The sequence below is a fragment of the Vidua macroura genome, chromosome 7 (assembly GCF_024509145.1).
Source record: "Vidua macroura isolate BioBank_ID:100142 chromosome 7, ASM2450914v1, whole genome shotgun sequence".
Taxonomy (NCBI): domain Eukaryota; kingdom Metazoa; phylum Chordata; class Aves; order Passeriformes; family Viduidae; genus Vidua; species Vidua macroura.
The window spans coordinates 29,172,267-29,189,883 of NC_071577.1; the positions used below are offsets into that span (position 1 = coordinate 29,172,267).

At 44.5% G+C, this 17,617-nt stretch overlaps 1 protein-coding gene across 1 annotated transcript in view; it reads right to left on the reverse strand.

Annotated features, from left to right (window-relative positions):
- Positions 1 to 5,303, reverse strand: part of TFCP2L1 (transcription factor CP2 like 1) — a 35,444-nt gene extending 30,141 nt beyond the window's left edge. Inside the window, exons 1-2 of the mRNA XM_053982481.1 lie at positions 5,136 to 5,303; positions 791 to 942 (exon numbers count right to left, since the gene is read on the reverse strand). Of these exons, the coding sequence (XP_053838456.1) occupies positions 791 to 942; positions 5,136 to 5,197 (214 nt within the window). The 5' untranslated portion in view covers positions 5,198 to 5,303. The remainder of the gene's footprint in view (positions 1 to 790; positions 943 to 5,135) is intronic.
- Positions 5,304 to 17,617: the final 12,314 nt, after the last annotated feature.

A 17,617-nucleotide genomic window follows, 5' to 3' on the forward strand; every position in this document is an offset into this window, starting at 1 on the left:
CAGGAGAGGATCTCAGTAAGAGGGCAGACAGCCTTCAGCTTGTTGTTAGGCCCTTTTTTTACAGCCTGGCAGAAACTGAGTGAAAATATGTTTTAGCGTAATCTGTGTATTGAGAGGTCTGATCCCCTCAAGACCCATGCACAGGAGGTCCTGCAAAGTGACAGCCAAACACCAACAACAGATGTGTCTGCACAAATGCTGCCAAAGCGGGGAAAAGAAAAGAACACAGAGAAACAAAGTGTTTATCCAGGAGTATGAACTATTCTGTGAGGTTGGCTATAGAAGACCTTGCTGCCCTGAACCCTTGCAACTTGTCAAGTTAGGCACTGAGCAGAGCCACCAGCCAGCCTGTTGGAAAGATGTCACTCTGCCCAGACCTCAGAGCAGCCCTTGGATACCTGCTAAATCATTCCCTGGCTATGCCCTCCAGCAGTGCTGGGGGACCTGCAGTGGTAAGAGCCCTACCCAGTCCAATCTGCTTCATCAGTCTGGCCTTGTGAGATGAAGGCAGGAGGCTGCAGCTTAAGTTGTCTGAGATCAAGCCAGTACTTTGCCAAGGGAACTGCCTTAAGTCAACAGTTAAATCAGTGGTATTTCATTATTTTAAAATAGTTGATAATCTGCTATCTAAATGCAGAAAATTAAATATTCCTCCTTTCCTCCACCCCCCTCCCCACTTCTATCCCTCTTTTCCAATCCTACTGCCCTCCCAGTAAGGCAAAGTATGGGATCAAATCTCATGAACTGTTCCCAGGAAATATCCTCTCCTTCAGTGCACTGCAGACCCTACCTTGGTTGAGGTAGGTCAGAGTTTCTTCGTGCAGTTTCACGGCGGGGGAGGTGGCTGTGCAGAGGACGTACTGGAAGGGTGGCAGTTTGGCATCGTTCTCAGGAGACAGCTGCGGCTCTTCCTGCTTGAAGATCGGCAGCGCAAGGACATCTCTGCAATGTACAAGTTATACACAGTCAAAAAAAGTTTATGGACTATTCTAGCCTCAATCTGCATCTGGTTCTCATTAGCTGAGACAATGGGGGTGGTCTCTGGAGAAACACCTGGTTAAAATGGCTAAAAGAGGAAGAATTTGGCCTGTTTAATGTAACCAGGCAACTTCTGCATCTAGGGTATCAGCACTGCACACAGAAGAACATAGCCCTGGCAAAACAGAGTATGTCTGAGAATTAATGCAAGTTTTTAAGAAATAAATCAGATTTACTTTTCAGTTAAGCAATCTTCTTGATGAGGAAAAAAAAAAATATCAAAATAGATCCTTCGTCCTAGTGGACATATTTGATAAAGAGTTCTCAGATAAAAGCCTTAAAAAAAAAAAAAGGCAGGAAAAGGCACTTTGACAGCCGAATGTCAGATCAGTAAAAGGTCTTCAAGTAGCAGCCATGGGTGAGAAGTAGACACAGCTCTGGTGTACAAAGGAGATACTCAGGTAAATGATGGCATGAATGGCTGGATTAATTTATTCATAATATCTCCCTGCATTCTAGTAAACCTGGTCCCAAGGAATCACAAAGCTCTTAAGTCAGCACTGGGCTACCTTTGTAAAGGCACACACAGGTGCGTGGGAGCAGCTTCATTAGGACCTGCACAAAGCCCCAGCTCCCACTTCTTTACAAAACGCTGATAGTGGCCTGCCTGCTGATTTAGTCCCAGGCTGATCCCAACCCACACTAATCCCCAAGCAGAACTGGTATTAGCAAGGCTGAGAGCTCAACAAATGATGAGTTGATTAGTACAAAATGAGATGCCAGGAATAAGCATCTTTATCTCAGCCTGTCTGATACTGAAGAACCACATTAGCCTTCCTATGCCACTAACGCTGCTGCTCATTGTGTCCACCTACTTAAAACATTAATACTCTTCCAAATTAGGAGGATTATACTGAACACGGTGACAATTCAGAATGAGTGATTCTTTTTCTCCTCTATTTCTTCCACATGTGTGAAGACTTGAGATTATCTTTACACAGGCTGCAGTTCTGCTCCTTTTGACCACCCCATACACAAAATGCTCTAAGAAAAACCATCCAGCACGTACAGGCACGCAACCCTGAAAGGACATTATGAATTTTTTCCTTGCCTGTTCAGTTAATGATCCATTCATAGCACTCACAACCTTGAAGGTTACCCAGGTCATCAGTGAAACAGTGCAGCAGTTTAGAGTAAACTGCTCAAGTGCCTGGTTCAAACACAGTTACTCCTGTTTAATGGAAAACAATGACAGAGAGCAAACTGTGCCGTTTTAGGAGCAGATAGAAGAAAAGAAACACCCATCTCTGTTTCCATTCTCTCTTCCAACCCCACTTCCCCAGTATTATCAGCCACTCGAAGGCATCCAGCCCCATTTGCTTCCTGGCATTACTGACATAATCACAGCTCTTGCCTAACTGCTGCCACAGAGAGGGTTTTTTTCCCTTAGCGATGATTTACTACAGCAATGAAGTGACAGAAATGCCTGCAGTAGATTTCTGAAATAGATAGCATTGCTCCATACACATGCAGGATCTGATACTGCTCCGGAGTCATCTCACTCAGCCTGGAGTCATCTCACTCAGCCCGGATGCCAACATTTGCTCCTAAGGATGCCAACATTTGCTCCTAACCTGCTCTGCACAATGTTCTCTGAATGCCTATGGCTTTACAGATGAGAGCAGGTCAAAAACTCCAGCGCCCGAGAACCTCTGCAGTTCAGCAGAAACAGTGCACAAAATCTGGCCTGGGTTTAACAGTTAGGGGCGAGGAATTTGTACATACAGTCACCTGAAACAGCCGAGATATTTAGGCAAGGGGAAGTCAAAATTTAAATACCATATTTCACATCAGGTTCTTTGCACCCCTACACCTGCCAGCACAGCTGTCTGATTGCTGAATTCTGCAAGCATGGAGGAATCCATGACTTGGTTTCTGGAAAACTTCACCACATTAAAGCTCTAACAAAGCCACACAAGTTAATAATATTTTTATTCCTAAAGCATTTAAACTAATGGCCTGTAGTATAACTGCTTTGGGTCAAGACCTTCTTAAGCATTCAACCTTATTATAAGTGTTGGGAACTTAGAATAAGGTCAAAAGAATTTTTAAGTATATAAGCCATCACAACACTTATTCAACTCTTCACTCAAAAGTTGCAAATCAAGTTTAGGGAAAAACAGGCTTTTACAGCAGTTCCTATCCTTAAAAGAAATGAAACACTGAACTCCTTAAAACTCTCCCAATTTTCACCTTTATGCTAAAAGATTTACAGTTCTGGACTTAAACAACAATTAGTTTGCATACCTGGAAGGAAAGGAAGTTAATTGAGAGTTCAGTCAGCTGACAGAACAGAGGGTAAAACACATACTGCATTTCCATTAAAAATGAATGAAAATTTGCAAGAATTTTTCTGTAGCATCATCTTGCTCCAGCTACAAATACCACTGAGGTACAGCAGAACTTACACAGATGTCTCAAATAGACAGAAAGCTCTCGATCTCTGCAAAATATAACTTACACAAAATTTTCTTACAGCAACGTCAAATATTGTACTATCTCAGTTTCTTGTACAGTCACTACAAGGGGGTATGGAAAGCCTTCAGAAAGGCATTGCTCAGCAGAAAAATGCCCCCGTTAAAAATGCATGTCTTGACACAGTCTCATGGAAAGTAAATTGGCCAGAATTAGCCATCTCTACATAAAGAAACAAGGGTCTTGTTCAACCAACCTCCCCTGAAAACACCTGGGGGCATTGTTGCCATAAAAGTAGTTATAGGGATTTTAATCCCAGATCAAACCCACCATGTTAACAGAGGCAGATACTCACTAAAGCTGAAGTTTGTTCCTGAAACACCAACAGGTCACCTCCATACCAGCAGCTTTCCTGACAGAACAGATAGCCTTTACCTCCCAGATAGCATCAAGCCAGCAAAAATAAGCCAATATGTTTTCTGGCCCATTAAAGAGAATTTAAACTGTGGAGTAAAGCCTGACCTAGACCTAATGATCTTGTAGCACTCCTGCTACAAATCCATGGAGTTAATGCAGCAGCCTGACCACCGTAAACACTCTCTAATGGAGAATATGCTGATGCTCCTCTGCTCGTACCATTTTCACTGTCCTAAACTAATCAGATTTGCAAGTGCAAAGCAAGAGAACAAGACTTTTGCCACATACATGTTGTGAAACTGAGTTATTGACATAGTGGGAGGAGATGAAGAATCTTCTACGAAGAAATGAAAAAGCTGCCAGAAGGCAAGGATCTCCCAATATTATATCATTTGATAATGGGAGATTATTATTTAGTCCAAAATAAAATTCCTTTGCAAGTACACTGATAGGCAGCAGGAATAGTCAAGATAGCATGTCTCCTTGAGAGAAGTATTATCTGCATTCAAAGTGCTTCCCCAGACAAACTCAATGTTCTCTCAAGAGTGGTTATTTGGGGGTACATTTGAAAGTCAGGGTTCTTGGGCCACAGCCAGGTTCTCCACTGCCACAATTCAGCAAAATCCCACTCCAGCAATCGCCACCAGCTGACGGCTGAGCTTTACATCTTCAGAAAGGAAATAATTCACAAGCACTCAGCAAAAAGGGAACTCCCAAAGTTGCCTGCTTTGACATCGTTTGGAGGGAGGAAACACGGGTTTGCGCTACACATGTCACAGACTATTGTTTAGCAGCCCTTGTACTTAAATTAGGCACATTTAATTGAACGCAACTGTGCGGAGGCAGGAAAAAGCTGGTTTAGGCAAGTTCAGAAAGTGAAATTCTGCGCTTTTCACACATCGTCCTAAAACGCAGAGAAAGAAATCCCATCCCCAGAAAACTGGGTGCCTTCTCAATTTGCCAACAGGCGTTTTCCTCAGACCTTTGACAGCGCTCCGCCGCTGCCGCACCTCCTCCCCTGGAGCTGCGCTACCCAGCCCGGAGAAGGAACCGGGCACAAGCAAAAAAGCAACGCTGTAGAGAGCTGCCTAACTAGGCGCTAAAATAAATAAAGAAGGAAAAAAAGAAAGCAAAAAAAGGAAAACGGTGTCTCAGACAGAGGGAGCGGCGCGGCGGGGCACCGGGAGGGAAGCCGGCGGGCAGGCGGCCGGGGGCACCCGACCGAACATCCACCCCGTGCCAGGGCTGCTGCCGCCCGGACTCACCGCAGGTAGCTGCCGGTCGAGTGCTGGTTGTAATGCTCCGGCTGCGTGTGCCAAAACAGCATCTTGGGGGCGGCCGGCGGCGGTCCCTGCGCTGCGGAGCGGCGGCCGCGCTGCCCACCCCACGGGTGCCCGGCACGGCTGCCGCCAGCTGGAGCCGCGGCCCCGCCGGCTCCCGGCGCTTTTATGGCTCAGCCCCGGCGGGCGCGGGTTGGCCGGGCCGGGGCGCCGCAGCCGGGCGAGCCCTCCCCCGGCCCGCCCCAGCGCCAGCCCCGGCCCCCGGCGGGCACGGGCCGCGCAGCCCCGGGGCGGAGCGCCGGCCCCGAGGGACGGGCCTGGCGCGGAGCGAGCTGTGAGGGGTCGTGGGGGGCCAGGGGGGCGGGCACGGCAACCCCGGGGCGATCCCCGGCTGTGCTGAAGCTGCCGCCTGGCCTCTGAACTGTGATTAAAACAGAGCCGCTCCATCCTACACCAGTGTGAAAGTCCTGCTCAGGTTCCTCGGAGGTCCCTGTTTTCTTTAAATGAACCACAGTTGATGGCTTTAGCTCCCTGCTGTCTCTTCCTCTCCCCTGTGCCTCATGTTAACCCCCTTTGTGTCAGGGGGTATTTTCCAATTGAGAGAGCAAGAGGCAAAGTTTGCCAGAGGAGGTGGATGAAGAGGAGAATAGTGTCAGAAACTAAGCTCACCCCTCGCCCATTGAAACCCTCCTGTCCTTTCTATCTCAACCCCCACACAGTACGGAGAAATCTGTTTCTTTTCCATTTCAAATTGCAGATCCTGATCCTCACCCACAAAGATGCCCATGGCTGTCATTTTCCTAACCACGTGCTCTCAGGGCACTTTCATGTCCCACCAGTCGTTCTCTGGTCTGATAGTTTGGAGGTGGGGGGAACAAAAGGGTAGAGGGACTCCCTGTTTAGTCATTTCACACTGTCTATCCACCAGCAGAAATTGAAACAGATCCTTAGTTACTCTGAATCATTAAACATCTTTCAGTCAGTTCTTTAGGAGAAGGCTTCCTATCCCTGAGGTTCCTGGTCAAATTTCAGCTGAGAAAAAGGCACTTTACTCATAGTACTTGTCAGCACTGACTGTCAGATTTCACCGTTGGATGAGTTTTTTCAGACAGATGAATTTTCTATTCTTCTGCCATGATTATAGAATATTGCTATTGTCATAGCATTTACAGATCATAGTTAGGTCAAGCCCAATAGAGTCAGATGCAATATAACTAAAGGCATTGGTTTTTTTGTATCTTGAGGTAAAGAACAAGGTAGCCTGAAAGGTAACTAAGCAGCTTTACAGAGATGTTATGAGTCTAAAAGTTTTTAGGATGCATTGCTTATATCTGCTTGTCTCTATTAATTTCAGAGTAAGAAATTGCACAAATCAATGTCCTTTATGGTATCCTCGGTTACTACACAGTTAGACAAACACTGGCTCTAGCAAAGCAAAATGGCTGGAGTTATCTTTTTTATACTCGAAAATATTTAGCTCTGCTCACACAACATCTGAGACCTTGATTAAGCAAAGACTATATATAGCTCTTGGACAGAGAAACAAGGCAAAGTTTGCAGAGCCGTCCAAGGACTTTTCTAAATAGTAAATATCCTTCCACAGTTTAAGTAGTTTGCTGCACCTACTGGGGAAATATGAAGTCCAATGTAAAAGTAAATTGCCACACTGTATGGAACAAAGGATCCCACCAAGTCTGGTATGATATATTTTCTTTACTATCCTTCTAGAAAGTACATATGTTGGAGTGAAAATTACTTTAAAATAATCTCACTCATTTCCTCTCTAGCCTGTTGATGAATGCAGAAAATAAAGTGAAATCTACTAATTAATTTTACAGAGACTCTGGCAGCAGCTCTGTCTTCTAAACATTCCTGTCCTTCCCATTCCTTTCTAAGCCAAATCTGATGAAGAAAAAGACTTCTTTTTTCCTTGTCTGCCTCTCCTGAAAGAAATCTCAGCCATTTTATGGTCTAACTGCTGCTCGTCCCCCAGTGCAGAAGTTTGTACCACAACATCAAATAGCTTCTCCTGGCCTTCAGAACCCATCACATCACAGAGGCCAAATCATCCTCTGCTCCTCTCTGGAGCTCCCAGCATCTGCTCTTCCTCTTATCTTAACACAACCCCTCGGTGAAGAAGTCTTCTCCACCATGGCTTTGTCATCCAAACTTCCCTTTACTCTCCTACTTCCTCCCAGATTAAAGTAATTTCTTTCCTGTGCTGATTGCTTTTCATCTCTCATTTTAGATGTTTATTCAATTTGCCGTGGTAAAATACTTTGATCATATGATTAAAAGGGATTGATTGACTATTTTGTTTGATGGATTTTTGTACTTGAGATAATGCTATGAAGGGACCTTGGGATACTTTTTGTGTTGAAAAAAGGTATTTTTTAAAAAGTGTCTTTTCTTGTGGATGTTTGTACCTTGAAACCCAAGTAGTGTGCCAGTGAGTTCAGTCCAAAAGTTCATTCTGCTGCTTCACTGTTCATTGGAATCCCTTTTGCTAAGCACTGAGTGGGAAATATCTTTCATCTGCTTCACTGGAGAGTCAAGAGGTTTTGATCAGCTTTTCAGCACCTGGAACCAAACTAGCGGAATTTGCAGTGAAGTGACTGAGATATAGTCACATATTCAGTTCCCTTTCTGCTCTGGAAGAACAATGTTCCCATTAGCCAAGGGTCTAAATGGATGTGAGCATTATAACACTGTAGAGATGGCTACAGATCTGTAAAAGAAGTGAAACACTTCACTTGCATGAAACTGAAAAGAAACAGAACATCTCTATACCTTTATGACTTCCATCACAAACATCCGGCAAGTCTAACAGGATGTTCTATATCAGTTTAGCAATTTTGCGTTCACAAAGCCCCAGATAAAGGATCAAGGGTGAACATTGTACTGTACCAAAGCGCTCCCAAAAGCAGCCAGTTATTCAGGGATTACTCCATCTCCCTCCTGATGCACAGACCATAGAATCTGGATGAACTGCAGGGATCTGAAATGAGCTGCAGAGACTTACTGAGATGGTCACCAAGCACTGAATATGCTCTTACAAAAAATAGTCAGCATGTGCCTTTTGTGTTGCTTTTCTGTATATTTTAGCTCACAGGTTTCCAGCCTTTGGCTTGGGGATCCTTGGGGAGTTATATTGAACGAAGCTCTGCAATATAACCAAGAAATGTGACTGGGCTATAACTGGCTAAATTTGCTCAACTTTCCCTGGAAAATACTGAAGGCACCAGAAAATAGAAAGGACTGCAAAGCTGAGGTTTTAATCAACTGCGATATTATGAATGAAGAAAGGAACAGCTTTTACACAGCCCTTATTCCTTTAAATTAGGAAATACATTGCTTTGCCTTTGACAGGGCTTGGGACTGCTTCCAGTTGCAAGTACAGGCTTTCACAGGTAGCCCACTGACCCTCAAGGTCTCCTCATCTATTCCATGCTGGTTCACTTTTCAGATAGAAACCAGCCTAGATGTGTTCCCATTGCCCTCTACTGAACAGAAGCTCTGGGCAGTGGCTATCACCAGGAGTGTGAATGTAGTTGTGGTGTTACAGCCAAGGAGGAGGACACTGAATTGGAAAAACTGAGATTGAAAAAGGTCTTGAAAGTGTGCATTATACTGACAGAAACACAGAACTTATTTTGGTTTTACAAGAGGAAGATTAACAGGTGACTCAAACATAGTTTATAAATACTCACATGGAAAATCAACATTTCATAAAATATGCTCCTGAACCTCAAAACAAAGATACAAGAGCCACAGAATAAACACTGCAAGTTAATAAAGTGAGGCTAAGAACAGACTGCAGTGATGTAACCAACCATGAGTATAACTTTCCCAAACTTTGTGGTTAAAGCCATCTCCCGCCATCCCTATTTCCTAGATATAATTACAATCTATTTTTTTTCACCCAAAAAAAAAAAAAAAAAAAAAAAAAAAAAAAGTTGAACAGAAAGGGATTCATTTAGGTCCTGTGGCCAGTTTGACAGAGGAGAGCAAAGAAGCTCACCAGGACTCTTTCTATCTTTACAATCTCTGACTTCTCCTGCCAAAGGCTTCCAAAAGCCATCCTATTAAAGTCACCTCCCTGCTCTACCTCGTGATTGTGGAGCAATGTGTCCCCTTCCCTGACAGTCAAAATGCCCCGATGCTCATATGTTGTGATGTGCTGTCAACACAATCATCCTGACACAATGAGAACCACATTAACTGAACTTAGTAGCAAAACAAATATCAGGAAGAATACCACACAGACTGGCTTATTTTCTTATTCAAGTCATTCAGTAAAACCCTCACCATTTTCTTACTTATCAGAGGTCACCATCAAATTTCCAGCTGCCACTAAATTTCTAGGCACAACATAGCACTGATGTATCCACGAGGAATTTTGCCACAGAAATTAAGCCTCATTTGCAAGCTCTCCCCAATGTCATATTAATCATTTTGACTGTCCTGATTTTATCACCAGAATCAAAATTTTCTTACTTCCTGGTGAACATTTATTTTAAAGTAATTTTGTTGTGGAAACAAAAAAAATATGAGGAAGATGGATGATTGGATGACAAAATAAGTGCTTTTTAAATGCTCATTATACATCTATTGGCATTGGCTGTCTCATTGTGAGCTACAGGCTGCAATCGTGGGGACACACAGTAGCCGTGTTTACATTGCTGCAACAGAGACCTCTGGAGCCAACAGCACAAGTAAGAAAGCAGCACATGACTTAGGGAAAAAAAAAAAAAAACAACAGCAGAAAAATAAATGTACTTTTTGGCCAGCAGCAGACACTGACTCTGCAAACAGCTGTGCCCAGAACATGGCTGGGGGTTAGTTATGGTCCCTCCGCCCCAGGTCACCGTCTGTGCTGCACTCCTGTCCTGGCTGGAGCAGCATGAATGCATCACACCCTCACACACCAGGGTGGCAGGGCAGGGCAGACTGTCACTGCCTGGTGCTTTGGGGGGAGCAGTGGCAGGAGGTGAAGCATTGTCACTCAGAGCTGACAACAGCCCAGCTTCGCTCACAGCTCTGCTGCCTGAGGAAGCTTTGCTTTATAGCTGAAAAATTGTAGCTGGGCCAAAAATATCTGTGATGGCTGAGTGTATCCCACATCCGCCCACCAGCCTGGTCTGCCACCCTGCCCCAAACACTGGTGTCAGCAGGGAGAAGTTGCATGGAAAGGAGAGGCCAGGAGCCAGGCTGCAGCAGGAACTGTCTGCTTCAGCCAGCTTTGCCAAGGGTGGGTGTGGGAAAGCAGAAGAGGTACCAGAAGATGTCTAGTCCATAGATCCCACAGACCAAGGCTGTGTCCTCTCTACTCATGGAAAGGGAGTCCTAAAAGCCTGAACAACAGGCAGAAGGCTCCCTCTGGAGATTTGCAGGCACTGCCAAAGTGGGTGGGGTGGTTGGTATACTGAGCACCTGTGCTTTGATCAGCAGGACCTTGGGAAACTTGAGGCCATGAGAAACCTCACTGAGTTTTGCACTGCACCATGCTGGAGTAACCTCAAGCATCAGTTCAGGCTTGGAACTAGCTGACTGCAGAGCAGCCCTAATGAGGAGGACCCAAGTGTTGTTGAAAGATTAAGTACAAAACAACAGTTCCCCCTTGCCACAAATGAGGCAAACCTTTCCTCGTAATGGATGAGATCAAGCAAAGCTATCGCCCCTTCTCCTTGGTGCTGGTGGAACTGCACCTGTATTGAGCCTCCTCAAGGTGGAGAATTTGGACAGATCCAGCAGGTGAACTGCTGGAACACTCAGGGCATAGACCACTTCTCCTGTGAGGAGAGCTTGAAGGCATTAGGCTTGCTGGGTCTGAGGATGATGAGGTCAAGACAGGTCCTAATAGCAGCTATACAAAGGCATTAAAAAAGGTGATGAAGTCAAGCACTTCTCATTAGCAGCAGTGATCAAGGCAATGTCCACAAGCTGTCACTTGGAGATTAGACTGAGTGTTAGCAAAAACTTCTTCACCAGAGGACGGGAACAGGCTACCAGAGAGGCTGTGGCATCTCCATCCTTGGAGGTGTTCAAGATGACAGCAGCAGAGCCATGGTTGATGCAGCCCAGTGTAGGTTCCAGCCCTGTTTTGAGGTGGAGTTTAGATTAGAGACATTCAGAGGTCATTTCCCACCAACATTTCAACAAGTCTATGAAATCCTGCAAGGGGTACTATGGTCCTGACCCAGGTTTTAGTGTACATGCTCCATAATCCCCTTCCTGTTCAAGGCGATGTCCAGGTCTTTACCAAATGTGTAATGCCCTAGCACATGTGGGATGTCCACAGTTCCTACTTCGTGAAGAGACTCATGGTAAAAGGTCTGCATGCTGCTCTACTGCATGTGCTGTCCTGCCCCAGTGAGACTTCTGTGTAAAAGCCAGCTGAAAAGTGGTTATTTTTAACTCTAGAGGAAAGGCTTTATTATAATCTGGAGTTGGCAAAGTAACAGTGTCAAGTAGCCACATCCTCTCCAATGTAAACTCTTCAGACATGAAATAATTCCAGGATAATTACTAGACACAGTTGAGTACGTAGAAAGTACTCAAATGCTCCACCCCAGGGCATTTATCTGTTGTAGGACAGCACTAAGCATGAAATACATTACAGTCTCTCATTTTCCCTGAAACACTTTAGAGACATTTTAAATTCTTTGAGAGGAAAACAATTAAAGATGCTTCATGTACTCAAAACACCTTTCAATAGTTCCTAATTCAGAGAATGCTTAGTACCCCAGCAGAATCACAACTTACAAGATCATAGTCCTTCACAAACCCTATGTTTAAAAACTCAAAATACAAGAATACATTGGCAATTATTATAATTATTATTATAATAATATTTTTTCTTAGCTTCAAAGTAAAGCTTCCATCAAATGAGGTTTTTCTTATAGAAATGCTCTAGTTAGATGATTCACACAACAAATTCATAACTAAGAAGATAGACTGGAAAAGGGGGTGTGGTTTTCTTTTATTAGCTACATGTAGTCTGACTGTAATTATTCCCAACTGGAATATTTGTACATAAAAGCAATTTTGCAATGACAGTAATTTGTACAATTATTCTAATAACACGTTACTCCCTTAATTTTTATAAACAAATTCTAGGACTCTTTTTTATTCTGTTTGCAGAGCAATTCCCTAGTCAAATAATGAAGCCTCCCAAGTTCCCTACAAGGTAAGGTAAGGTGAGGTGAGTGGAGACTGACCTCTACTGCTAGTTACAAATGCATTTATTTCCTCAATATTTCTTTCTCCCCCAGGATATCCCAGATTTTCAGCTTATACAAGGTGCCATCTCTTGTCTCTTCAAGTCCTGTAGGGCAAGTTAACACATTTGTATTGATGAGTTAATACATTTGTATTAACTTCATATGATGAGACAGAGTGTGGATGCACCTTACACATGCAAATATCCCATCACCATTAGGTAATGACCAAGTCATCTCACATTGCAGGAAACTTAAGGGCAAACTGACATCACCAAGACAATGGTGGGTGTGTGAATAAATCCCAGGGTGATGAGGCTCAGTCTAGGTCTCCTTAGCAGCTATACAGTAGGACCAGGGAGAAGCCATCTCTTTCAAGGTGGGACATGCAGTACTGAAGTCTGTAATTTCACTTTCTTCTTATGCATCCAGGGATAAACTTAAGAATTGTTTGACAAAAAGTAATGGAGTTACAGGAATGTCAAAAATGTGCACGTGGAAGAATTGCAGAAACACAGAATATCCTGAGTTGGAAGGGATGCACAAGGATCATCGAGTGTAGCTCCCGTTCCTGCAGAGGACATCCAAAGAATCACACCATGTGCCAGAGGACATTGTCCAAACACTTCTTGAGCTCTGGCAGACTCAGTGTTGTGACCACTTCCCTGGGAAGTCTGTTCCAGTGTCCAGTCACCTTCTAGTGGAAGAACCTTTTCCTGATATCCTAATATCTAATCTAGAGACTTTATTTTCCACATAACAGTGGGCACGTTGATATAACTTTAAAATAACCTGCGTGGGACCAATAGAAATGTGACAATTTCAGCACAGGTCTACACAGGCCTACACAACCCAGGGCAATGGTTTAAGATACTGTAGTTTCCAATTTTTTAAGACTGAAATCACCAATTTCAAGTCTCTAATACACAAATCATCTGCCCACTGAGGTACTCTTGTGCTGTGGATAAAGACTTGCCAGAAAGGAATAGGATAGCATCTGAGGTCACAAACAAGACTATTTGAATGAATACCCTCAAATAAGACAATCCCAGTGACCAAAGCACAAAATTGCTGCACCTGCACTTGCAAAAGAAGGCTTGTGGGTTTGTTTTCATAGTGCAATAGCTAACCTCACTGCACAGCCCTCCTGGGGGCCATTACTTCAGTTTTTCCCATGATGTAGTTGGGGGAGGTCAGCAGCAGTTCAGATGCACAATATTCAGTACTGCTGGCTACAGCATGAGAAAAATGACCCATTTCTTGCCTCCTCTAAGTCTGACTGTCCAACAGCAGTTGGACTAAAGAGACAACAAATACCAAGGATATAATTAAAGCTCACTGTACCGAGCAGAAACTGCTGTCTTCAGTAGGATTTTGTCTCAGACTAGAAGCACTCCCGTATTTCATAGCAAAGACAAGCGCATACTTTCAGAGGAAATTTTTTCTATTGTTCTACTTTAATCAATCAGTGCCAATTAACCAACATTTAGTTTCAGCTTGAGGAAGGAATGACAGAAATAATTATGTCCTGAGACAAACATCCCATCAACTTCTCCAAATCATTAACTGCCTCAGATGAATTGGCAATCAATTAACTGAGATTAAAAAGTCTAACACACAAACCATCTTCATTCCTCTCTGTAGAACCAGGATGACACAAAGTTACTACCCAGCCTCTGCACATGTTCATATAAATGCAACCTTACCCTGTCCATAAAAGAGTTTTGCTGGTTCATCTCAGGACATGAGTTCCTCTGACACTGAAATTCAAGGTGGATTTGCTCTCAGCTGACCCTGAGCAGGGAATGGAATAGCCACTCCTGACATGTCTGTTTATAAGGCATCAGCTAAATAACACCGTTACTACAGAATAATTGAGTTAAGAGCCTTGTGCTATAGATACATGTTGCCCATTGTAAAAGAAATTTGTGGGCTTGAAGACAGGTTATTGTAGATAGATTGAAGATGTAAAAAATATAAATACTAGTGTGAAATAGGCTAAGGTTGTAGTAGTTTCAGTGTAGCTCTGCCTTCCTTATTTGACTTTTTATAAATATTTGTTTGGTATAGAGTGCAAAGCATCCTAACTCCCTTGGTTGTGCCAGTGTGATCCCATTGCTGTAAACACTGGTGAATCAGATGAATCCTTCCAAACATCTGCTTTCATTTATCAAAACAAGGATAAGAAACCTGGTCACAATTTATAATCACCTCTTGAGAAGGGTCTTTTCTTGACACAAACAGTAGTGAGGTGGTAACACTGAAGGGAAAGCTGAGTGCATCCAGCAATGTCCAGCTCATAACACCTAGTGTGAGCAGTAGCAGTCATGGAGATTATTAATGGTGAGACAGGAATGTTATTTTTATGATAAATAAATAGAATAAACCCAAAGTGACATCATCTACTTAGTAGTGTCAAGCAGTCAGATTTATATCGAATCATCATAGCTAGTTTTCAATAGTTTCCATTTATTTGAAGTGGCTAGCATTTTGATTTTATCATTATACCTGCCTCCTGTGCTTTTTTTCTTCAAAAGCATAAAATACATTATTCTGAAGTTCCTCTTCCTGCAGGTTTCTTGTTTGGCCTCTTCTAACTTTAGCAGTGAGTAAACTTACAAGGTTTTAATCCAGCAATCCAAACATAAGCAGCATTGAAGAACTGTCCGAACCATTGGTGCCAGCAATGTACAGCAGGACTGGGAATCCATGGGGAATTCCAGAAAAAAAAGGCCAGATTGTGATAATATTTACAAAAGGGGAGGGATGGCCTTCTTGAGCAGCTTGCTAACTGCCCAGATCTAGGAATCAAACAGGAAGGAACACGATGATATGGGGAGATGTCTCTTAGTGGAGGCTGTGGGTGGCACACCAAGTGTTATCCCAGCTCAGCAGCAGGGAGCTGGGAATAATCAGACTATGACCTTTGAGTGAAAAGAAATGTGATTTTGTAAAAGGTAACTTCTTCCCCTGCTGTCACCCCTGTGATGGTCTGAGGCTCTGTTTCAGCCTGTGGGCTGTCCTTTGCTGTTGGTCATCCCTTGTTTGCTGGATCTGGCCTGACAGTGCATCTCTGCCAGGTGCAACCCAACACAGCTGGGCATAGAGAAATGTGACCGGAGGAGTTTTCCTCTGCCCCTCACCTGTGGGGATTTAGATGCCAGCAACTGCAGATGCAATCCCATGATCCCATGGCTCCTCCTGGATGAGGGGGTCATGCTGCAGCAGGCTTCATTCAACCGGTGACCCAGAGACACTGCAAGGGCCCAGGTTGCTCCTTGTGTCATTTCCTCTCCAGTGGAATGTGATTGCTCTTCACAGGCCAGCTGGCTATAGATGTGACTTTTGGGGGATTCCCATCTCTACTGGAAATAAAAATAATGGTTGAAAATCATTGAACTACACAAATGCAAGAGCCTTCCAGTGGCCTTGAATATGCTATTCATTGAGGTCGGAAGCTGCTATGGAATTTTTCAATACATGATTTAATCTGGGCAGCCTGAGCTCCAGAAGCAGAGGGAGGAAACCCTTCGACTCTGGAGCCAGGGGCCCTCGGGCAAGGAAAGGGAACATTTTCAATGGCTTTTAGAGGATACATTGGCCAAGTCATGCATGTTCCAGCAGTTCACTGGCAGCACTATAAAGCTAGAAAAGAAGTGTCAGGTGAACTTTCTAAACAGGCAAAGATTGCTCCCTACTCTAGAGCATGCTAACATTTGGACATTTGTGGGTTTTAACTACATCATGGTTTGAAGGCAACCACTTAGCATAGAGATTTTTGGTCACCCTAAACAGAGTCAGCAGAAGCTCCTCAGCAGGCAGAAACCTGCTGTGGCACCCACTTCTCAGCAACCGAGGTGTCCCTAGCGGGTTCTGGGGTGACATAGCCCTGCCCTGAGAGCTGCACTGCCTCCCCATGCACTTCCACCCACCTGCAAGACACAATGTACCTCTTCCCTCACCTGTACCAGCAGTGCCAGGAGGCGAGCAACTCCCTCTGGGAATTGTTCTTTCTTTGGGAGAGGGAAAAAAGCCTTTTTTTGGTCTTCAGTTTGCTTCTCAGATGGATCAATCCCTGGATCTGAGTCCCAGTGTGGAGCAGTGGTGCCAGCACAGTGTGGGGAGCAGGGAGGGAAGAAGCCAAGGGAGGGCTGGAGGTGGATTCTGCTCTCAGCCTAGTGAGGTATGAATACCACTGAGGGTACAGCATGGTCTCAGCTCCAAAGAGACCAGTGTCTAAACAGCTTTCCATGAACCACTTCCACATCTTCCTGCCTTGATGGCATTCCTTCCCTCCTGACAAAGTTTACTGACATTTTCTGCATACGGCATCTTCTTTTCTATTCCAGAAAGTCTGGAACCTTATTAATAAAGCAAACAAACGCATGAGTCCTAACCTTCACTGTTTTCTTTCATTCAGTCGCAATAACCCAAGGGAAAGTAAAACACAACATTCACTGACTGGTTCCTGAAGGGTGTGAGGGCAGCTCTCAGTAGGGAGAGGAGACCCAGAGCTGGGGAGTACCTGAAGGACACAGACTGTCTCTCCTCACCCTGCACTACACAGCTCTTTCCAGGCCCTCTGGTAAATGTGTGTTGGCACAGAGCTTCAAGGGTGATGTCCTCAAGTCAAGGGAGCATCATCACCAAAAAGGGACCTATTCAATTTTCTGTCCTTCAAATGCCAATGGCCTTTTTGTGGGTGCCTTTGATTTTAGAGACTGGTCGAGGGATTTGTACTTCACACTCAGTTGCATCCAACTGCTTTTAAAGAGCATTGCCAGCCCAAGAAATACAATCTTATCCCAAAGCCTTGAGAAATGTGGTGGCTGTTTTTAAGTGTCTTCCTCCATCACAAGCAGCTCTTTGTCAAGAGCAGCCAAGGCTAACCAACAGTGATAAGACGATCACATCCCCCGCTGCTGCAAATGGTCCTGCAGCTCCAAGGGAATCAGGCTCTAAAGGAAAAACCAGCCCCTTGAAAGGCCTGGTGCAGGCAGGGCTGAGGCAGAGCTCCCTGCCACTCCCAGGTACCCTCGCCACCAAGGGGTGGCAGTGCTCGGTTCATGGCACAAAGCCTGCGCGCTGGCTTTAGTCCCAAGGCAAGTGGCATCACCCCACACAGGCAGGGACCATCAGCTGCATTTCCCATCTCGGGGCCAGTTACCTTTGGAGGGCCAAGGGGAGGGGAGGCTCCCCCTGGCAAAGGTGCCTTCTGTAGCATCCATGAGATCGGGGGAACCTGGG